Consider the following 9,379-nt stretch of genomic DNA (forward strand, 5'->3'; position numbering starts at 1 on the left):
CCACTGTGGGCTGAAAATGTTTTTAGTTGGGCTCCCCCTACACACACCCACCCTTAGGTAAGTTACTCCTTGGCAGGGAGGCCTTCCTGACATATTTCACAAACCAACTGTCTGTCCCCCTTGACTCTCTCCCATGTTTTTTCTCTCTGACAAAATATCAAAATAACTTTACTTGACTGGAAATTTATTTTTCTGGCTTGGATAAATGTAGAGGAAATGCCTGTAAGAAGTATGTTGTTGAAGTTTTCCTTTTATTGTTTCATATTTACTCTGCTCTTAAATCACTGCAGGAAAACAATACAACATGGCCATTACCTGTGAAAATTTTCTGCAGAGATGAAAAAGGAGAGCGTGTCGATGTTTCTAAATATTTGATTAAAAAGGGTTTGGCTTTGAGAGAAAGGAGGTATAGACTTGTTTTCTTAACATCAGTTTGTAATGAAGGCTTCTTATTTGCCTGTGTACATCTTCATATCTGTGTGCTTTCAAGCCTGAATTTCATCTTGCATGCTCTTAATGATTTATAAACTAACCTTTAGGAGATAGTTCAGAAATAAATTCATTCAAGATCACTAATTTCTATATTCAGGCCCATTAGTTCTTGCATATTTAAATTCCTACTGATATTTTTGCTTTTATATATATATATATATGTATATATATATATTTTTTTAAGATTTTATTTATTTATTTGATGGAGAAAGAGAGATCACAAGTGGGCAGAGAGGTGGAAGCAGGCTCTCTGCTGAGCAGAGAGCCCGATGCGAGGCTCAATCTCAGGACCCTGAGATCATGACCTGAGCCAAAGGCAGAGGCTTAACCCATTGAGCCACCCAGGTGCCCTTGCTTTTATATTTTGCCTTTTGCTTCGGCATTTATAGTCTAAACCAGAGGAAAAGAGAATTACATAGCTGTTACCAGATCTGACCCTCTGACACCATTTGCTTAGACATAAATCTTTAAGCTTTATTTTGGAAATTGTGGTAGGTATATACCAAAATGTGTTTATGTGAAACAGAGATGGATAGCACAAAAGTAATTGAATATTTACTTAAAGTCTTTTCAGGTACTAAATTTGTGGTTTAAGGTACCATTTGTCCAAGGGGCAAAGGATTAAGATATTGCTATAGCCCTAGCTTCCTCTTCTTATTTCTTTCCTTCTGGACGTAAGGTATATTGGAATTGCAAACACATGTTCCAAGTAGCCACTTCATACCATACATGGCCAGATTTCTTTTTTTTTAATCTTGCATTACTATATATTACCTTATATGGACAAGGACTCTAATCCTGATGGAAGGGAAGGAGAATAAGAAACCCAAAATAAAATGGGACATGAAGTAGTTGCCTAGGCATGGTAAATGCTGACTTAACTAGCTCTTAACGGCGAGGCTCTGTGTATTGATGTCCTGCATGTGTCTCTTTTCGGGTTCACTGGCTTTAGGCTAAAGCAGTTCCTTGATAAATGTTAAAGTGAAAAATACTAGGCAAGTTAATACTGCTAACATCTGCCACTGCGGTATCCCCTAAACTACTAGCTATCTCAAGGCTAGGGGACCAAGTGAGAACGATCTTAATTGAAATATTATGTGGCTGTTTCATAAATGTTTATCTCCTTTTGAAAGAAAATACAAGAAGAATACAAAATCCTATATCCTAGGATATTTTTAATAGTAGACGTAACTTTTTTTTTAAACTGGAAGGGAATGATAGGAAGTAAAAAGAAAATTATGAATGAATATAGCATATTACCATTCTCTCCCTAGTACTGTATTATTTTTTAAAGGACTTATATTTGTATTATTTTGATAGAACATGTGCATGTTCTGTCTGTGGACTACATTAGAATCAACCTGAAGGGGATGGCTGGATGGCTCAGTGGGTTAGGCCTCTGCCTTCAGCTCAGATCATGATCTCAGGGTCTTGGGATCGAGCAGAGCATCAGGCTCTCTGCTCGGCAGGGAGCCTGCTTCTCCCTCCCTCTTTGCCTGCCTCTCTGCCTACTTGTGATCTCTCTCTCTCTCAAATAATATTAAATCTTTTAAAAAAGAGAGAGAGAGAATCAACCTAAAGTTGTTGTATTTACCTTTAACATCTAGTTAATTGTATAATACTGGTGATATACTTAATACGAAATTTTAAGACAGAGTAACATGTAACATGTAAATATTACATGTAACATGTAAATATTACATAGTATTTTAAAACATTTAAGTGCAATTTATTAATTTTCTTCTCATCAGGCTCACTTACAGTTTAAAATAATTTTTACTATTACCTAAATTATGCTCATTTTATGTAACAAATTAGACTAATGTATCCTAGACTAGAGCAAATATATTCTTTAAATTCCCAGTATATCTGAAGGACTCTTTTTATATTGCTTTCCACAGAATGTTTTTATTTGCTCATGTTTAGATATAATATTTTTTTGAATGTTACAGAATTACAAAATTAAATAACAGCTATTCATCATCTGAGAAGTCTCTGGAAATCCCCTTGGAACAAGAAGACTCAATGGTTACTAAGTGTATTAAGATTAACTTTGAACCTGACAAAAAAGCTGCTGATGTTATTAGTGAGTACAGGGTATCTGAATTTCAGCAGAAAATTCCAGAACCAAGAACCACTGGATGCTACAGACCACCAGCTATTCCTAACATGAAAGTATTTGAGGCAATTGTCAGCTGTATTGGCGATGATGGAACTATATTTGTAGTACCTAAATTGTCAGGTAATATATTTTATGTTATGTGAAATTAATCAGTACAAGGAGTAACTAGCAGCTCCAATTCTCTAGTAAGTTATAAGCTGAAATACCTTGGGCAAGATTTAACCTCATTTTCACAGGTTTGTTGTGATGTTAAATGAAATAACTCAAAGTGCTTTCCACATAAAAATCATTTATTGAAACACTTGGGAATAGACACTGGACCTAAGTTAAGCATGGGGGTGGTTCCAGATTTGTAAGACCTGGCACTTACACAAGTTTGGAGGCTCTCTAAGAAAAAAGATATAGAAGTTTATATTCATTCAGAATGAGGACAGAAATCACAGTGGATGCCTGGAGTTTGGGGGCCCTTTGAGAATATTTAAAGATTTCCTGAGATTTATGTACAAGTATTTACTTACTACAATCTAGGTGTGTCCAGAATAATTTATAACTGACAATAACTCTAACACTCATGGGTCTTAAAGTTCCATGAAATCCATAGTAAGTCCACCTATAGATAGGTGGCTGTAAATTTGTTGAAATTTTTGTTTCATTTGTTGACCTCCTAAATACTGTTTTTTGACTCAAAAATAAATAAATCTGTGCAATTGGCTATACCAGAAGAGAACAGAGTTTGAGACTTTCAGCAGTAGTACTTAATCCAGAAACTTTTCTTAAACTTTATATAGTCATAGCTAAAACTGGTTGACTACTATGTTTCAGGAAGTGTTCTGGATGTTTTACATTTAATCCTACACAGTATTGATAATGGAGATAAGTTCTATTATACCAAGTTTATAGAATAAACTGAAGCTTATGGAGGTAAAGGAACAACCCCAAAATCACACAACTAAAGTGGTAGAACTCTTATGGGAATTGACCCCACACTTTGCTTTCAGTGCTATATGGGGTTATGTATTTACTATGGAATTGATGATCCAATTAGCAGTGAGTAGCAACATCAGAATTTTAATTTTATATCCCAGAATTATGCTGTATCTAAGTATCAACTAACACCTGACTTGTGTTCTATTTTACTTAGGTATATTGATTTATCTTAAAGTGGTAGTTTCTTTATGGTTCTTTTATGTGTTCCTAGTATGTGTTTAGAGCTTTTAATGATGCTTTACTCCCAAAATGATGCTTGCATTCATAACCAGAGAACAGAATAGTTATTTACATGTTAGTAGTATGTTTTGAAACATATAGAAGCTATGAATGAATCAGATTTTTTTTAAAGATTTATTTATTTTAGGGAGGGAGAGAGAAGGCACATGCACGCACATGGTGGGAGGGGCAAAGCTGTAGGGAGAGAGAATCTCAGGGATTTCCATGCTGATAGTGGCAGGGCTCAATCTCAGGATCCATGAGACCATGACCTGAGCTTAAACTCAGATTCAGATGCTTAACTGATTGAGCCAGCCAGGTGCCCTGACTGAATTAATCTTTATTAAAACTCTATTGATTCCTTATGCTATTGTCAAGGTGGTGAAATTATTAAAGGTTATTGATGATTTCATATTGAAAATGGTAGTAAATTCTTCCTAAATGCTTTCTATTTTTAATAATTTCTTCAGAACTCGAGCTAATAAAAATGATGAATGAAATTCAAAATAATTTAAAATGCCTTGGTCTTTTGGAGCCTTATTTCTGGAAAAAGGGAGAAGCCTGTGCAGTAAGAGGATCAGATACTATGTGGTATCGAGGCAAGGTAATGGAAGTTGTTGGCGGCACAATCAAGGTGAGTTTGATACTCTTGTAACTAATTTAAAATTAATGTTATAATGTTAAGTCGTCTTAATACATGAAAACTTAATACATGAAAGTTTGATTAAAACCTGTATTAATGAGATCAGTTTTGTAGGAAGACCAATCAGATACATTACACACTTATTTATAACAAGAATTTTTATTTTGGGGGCACCTGTCTGGCTCAGTAGTGTGTACAACTTTTAATCTTGTTGTTGTAGATTTGAGCCCCACATTGGTACAGAGCTTATTTATAAATAAATAAATATATAAATAAATAAGAATTTTGGGGATGCCCGGGGTGGCTGAGTCGGTTAAGCATCTGCCTTCCGTTTAGGTCATGATCCCAAGGACCAGCATCAGGCTCCTTGTTCAATAGGGAGTCTGCTTCTCCTTTTCCCTCTGCCCCTTGCACCCCCACCCCATGTTGGCTCTCTCTCTCTCAGATAAGTTAAATCTTTTTAAAAATGTAATGTTTTGAAAAATAAAGAATTTTTACCTTCAAGTTTCTTTTTATTAGTAGTATTTATTAACTTGAACAACCAAAAGCCATTTTCAGGTAGGGACCTGGCCTCTGGTACTTTAATGGTACCACTTATTTGTAATTGCAGCCCTATTTGTACATATAGTATGAAGTAAAACAACATGTTTTTCAATATGTTGTATATTTCCTTAGTAAATTTGTTTACAGCTCAGCTAGTTAACCCTTTCACAATAACAGTTAATTTACCTTTCCAGAATAGTGAGATAGTACTTACTTGAGTTTCATGCAAAATCATCAGAAATAATTGTGTTTTTTTAAACTCTGTATATAAAAATATAGATGAAAATACCTCCATTTACAGTGAATTAAGTAAAGCAATTAAATTGATAAAGTACTTCATAAGACATTTAGCATTTGAGACTTTTTGTTTTAGGAGAGGAGGAAAAATTAAGAAAAGTGCTTTGTTTCTACTTGAACAAGACTTTTATTATCTACTTGGTGATGACACCTAACAATTACATAGCATGTTAGGTTGTTAAGCTTCTTGCACATGTGTGCGTTCATATTTTTATGATTTGCTTCCAACTATCACAGAAGTAGATAATTCCCATTTTACCAATTAGAAAATTAACATTTAGATTCAGTGGCATGCCCAGGGTCACCATATCAGTGGGTATTGATGCTGGAATTCATATCCATGCATCTGATTGCTAAATTTCCAATCTAAGTGACATGCTGCTTCTGCTGGATTATAAGATTTAACTGATTTTAATAAAAGTAAAATGGTTTCAAATTTTCAGTATTTAGGCATAAGGATAAAGATTCATGTATCTATATGCACATGAGTCCCATTTCACATACATTTGAATTTTTCAAGTAATCTCTTTTCTTTTTAATATAAAAGTAAACTAAAATCCAATTTTGATTAAGTTATCATAATTCATGAACTTTCCATATAGAGGATCCAAGTAAATAAGATAATGGTGAACCTTATTTTTTCTCACACTAACATCTCTGTTTTAAAATTTTATTTAAAAGTAGTTTGAGGGCGCCTGGGTGTCTCAGTGGGTTAAAGCCTCTGCCTTCAGCTCAGGTAATGATCCCAGGGTTCTGGGATCGAGCCCCACATCGGGCTCTCTGCTCAGCAGAGAGCCTGCTTCCTCCTCTCTGACTGCCTCTCTGCCTACTTGTAATCTCTGTCTGTCAAATAAATAAATAAAATATTTTTTTAAAAAAATAAATTAAAAAAATTAAATAAATAAATAAATAAATAAATGTAGTTTGATATTTTTAGGGTAAATACCCAGTAGTGCAATTGCTGGGTCATAGGGTAGTTCTATTTTCAACATTTTGAGGAACCTCCAAGTTGTTTTCCAGAGAGGTTGCACCAGCTTGCATTCCCACCAACAGTGTAGGAGGGTTCCCCTTTCTCCGCATCCTCGCCAGCATCTGTCATTTCCTGACTTGTTAATATTTTTTTAAGATTTTTTAATTTTTTTTTGTCAGGCAGAGGGAGAAGCAGGCTCCCCCTCTGAGCAATAGCCCAATGCAGGACTTGATCTCCAGACCCTACCTAGGATTGTGACCTGAGCCAAAGGCAGAAACTTAACCAACTGAGCCACCCAAGTATCCCTAAAAGTACTTTGATATTTTAATCAGTACTTTTTTCCCTAAGGTCATTTTACATTTCAAGTATATACAATAAATTTTTCATTCCTTAACATGATAATCTTTCAAAATTTATTCTATGATCTGCATTAAGAAATAGTACATTAGAGGCAGCTGGCTCAGTCAGTGGAACACGCAACTCTTGATCTCAGGTTCGTGAGTTTGAACCCCATGTTGGGTGTAGAGATTACTTAAAAATAAAATCTTAAAAAATATATTGCCTTAAAATGTATTCACCCTAATTACCTGTGATGTACTTCAGATACCGTTTTTTTTTTTTTAATTTTCAGGATAACAGTATTCATTATTTTTGCACCACACCCAGTGGTCCATGCAATCTGTGCTCTCTATGATACCCACCACCTGGTACCCCGACCTCCCACCCCCGACCCCTTCAAAACACTCAGATTGTTTTTCAGAGTCCAAAGTCTCTCATGGCTCACCTCCCCTTCCAATCTACCCCAACTCCCTTCTCCTCTCTAACTCCCCATGTCCTCCATGCTATTTCTTATGCTCCACAAATAAGTGAAACCATATGATAATTGACTCTCTCTGCTTGACTTGTTTCACTCAGCATAATCTCTTCCAGTCCCATCCATGTTGCTACAAAAGTTGGGTATTCGTTCTTTCTGATGGAGGCATAATATTCCATAGTGTATATGGACCACATCTTCCTTATCCATTTATCCGTTGAAGGGCACCTTGGTTCTTTCCACAGTTTTGCGACCATGGCCATTGCTGCTATAAACATTGGGGTACAGATGACCCTTCTTTTCACTACATCTGTATCTTTGGGGTAAATACCCAGGAGTGCAATTGCAGGGTTATAGGGAAGTTCTATTTTTAATTTCTTGAGGAATCTCCACACTGTTCTCCAAAGAGGCTGCACCACCTTGCATTCCCACCAACAGTGTAAGAAGGTTCCCCTTTCTCCACATCCCCTCCAACACATGTTTCCTGTCTTGCTAATTTTGGCCATTCTAACTGGTGTAAGGTGATATCTTAATGTAGTTTTAATTTGAATCTCCCTGATGGCTAGTGATGATGAACATTTTTTCATGTGTCTGATAGCCATTTGTATGTCTTGATTGGAGAAGTGTCTGTCCATATCTTCTGCCCATTTTTTGATATGATTGTCTGTTTTGTGTGTGTTGAGTTTGAGGAGTTCATTATAGATCTGGATATCAACCTTTTGTCTGTACTGTCATTTGCAAATATCTTCTCCCATTCCGTGGGTTGCCTCTTTGTTTTCTTGACTGTTTCCTTGGCTGTGCAGAAGCTTTTGATTTTGATGAAGTCCCAAAAGTTTATTTTCGCTTGTTTCCTTTGCCTTTGGAGACATATCTTGAAAGAAGTTGCTGTGGCTGATATCAAAGAGATTACTGCCTATGTTCTCCTCTAGGATTCTGATGGATTCCTGTCTCACGTTGAGGTCTTTTATCCATTTTGAGTTTATCTTTGTGTACAGTGTAAGAGAATGGTCGAGTTTCATTCTTCTACATATAGCTGCCCAGTTTTCCCAGCACCATTTATTGAAGAGACTGTCTTTTCCACTGTATATTTTTTCCTGTTTTGTTGAAGATTATTTTCCCATAGAGTTGAGGGTCCATATCTGGGCTCTCTACTCTATTCCACTGGTCTATGTGTCTGTTTTTATGCCAGTACCATGCTGTCTTGGTGATCACAGCTTTGTAGTAAAGCTTGAAATCAGGTAATGTGATGCCCCCAGTTTTATTTTTGTTTTTCAGCATTTCCTTAGCAATTTGGGGTCTCTTCTGATTCCATACAAATTTTTGGATTATGTGCTCCCACTCTTTGAAGAATACCAGTGGAATTTTGATTGGAATGGCATTAAAAGTATAGATTGCTCTAGGCAGTATAGACATTTTAACAATGTTTATTCTTCTGATCCAAGAGCATGGAATGGTCTTCCATCTTTTTGTGTCTTCTTCAATTTCTTTCATGAGTGTTCTGTAGTTCCTCAAGTACAGATCCTTTACCTCTTTGGTTAGGTTTATTCCCAGGTATCTTATGGTTCTTGGTGCTATAGTAAATGGAATCGATTCTCTAATTTCTCTTTCTGTATTTTCATTGTTAGTGTATAAGAAAGCCACTGATTTCTGTACATTGACTTTGTATCCTGGCACGTTGCTGAATTGCTGTATGAGTTCTAGTCATTTGGGGCTGGAGTCTTTTGGCTTTTCCATATAAAGAATCATGTCATCTGCAAAGAGAGAGAGTTTGACTTCTTCATTACCAATTTGGATACCTTTTATTTCCCTTTGTTGTCTGATTGCTGTTGCTAGGACTTCTAATACTATGTTGAACAAGAGTGGTGAGAGTGGGCATCCTTGTCGTGTTCCTGATCTCAACGGGAAGGCTGCAAGCTTTTTCCCATTGAGGATGATATTTGCTGTGGGTCTTTCATAGATAGATTTGATGAAGTTCAGGTATGTTCCCTCTATCCCTATACTTTGAAGCGTTTTAATCAGGAACGGATGCTGGATTTTGTCAAGTGCTTTTTCTGCATCGATTGAGAGGACCATGTGGTCCTTCTCTTCCTTCTCTCTTCTCGTATTAATTTGTTCTATCACATTGATTGATTTGCAAATGTTGAGCCATCCTTGTAGCCCAGGAATGAATCCTACCTGATCATGGTGGATAATCTTTTCAATGTGCTGTTGGATCCTGTTTGCTAGGATCTTGTTGAGAATCTTAGCATCCATATTCATCAGTGATATCGGTCTGAAATTCTCCTTTTTGGT

At 36.1% G+C, this 9,379-nt stretch overlaps 1 protein-coding gene across 2 annotated transcripts in view; it reads left to right on the top strand.

The window, feature by feature from the left end:
- The window catches only part of RNF17 (ring finger protein 17), a 161,661-nt gene that overhangs the window by 95,869 nt on the left and 56,413 nt on the right, over positions 1–9,379 (top strand). For both annotated transcript variants that reach the window (XM_059377630.1, XM_059377631.1), the window contains exons 24-26: positions 291–406; positions 2,445–2,734; positions 4,291–4,454. In XM_059377630.1, coding sequence (XP_059233613.1) covers positions 291–406; positions 2,445–2,734; positions 4,291–4,454 — 570 coding nt within the window. The remainder of the gene's footprint in view (positions 1–290; positions 407–2,444; positions 2,735–4,290; positions 4,455–9,379) is intronic.

This window comes from Mustela nigripes, chromosome 15 (assembly GCF_022355385.1).
Source record: "Mustela nigripes isolate SB6536 chromosome 15, MUSNIG.SB6536, whole genome shotgun sequence".
Lineage (NCBI taxonomy): Eukaryota > Metazoa > Chordata > Mammalia > Carnivora > Mustelidae > Mustela > Mustela nigripes.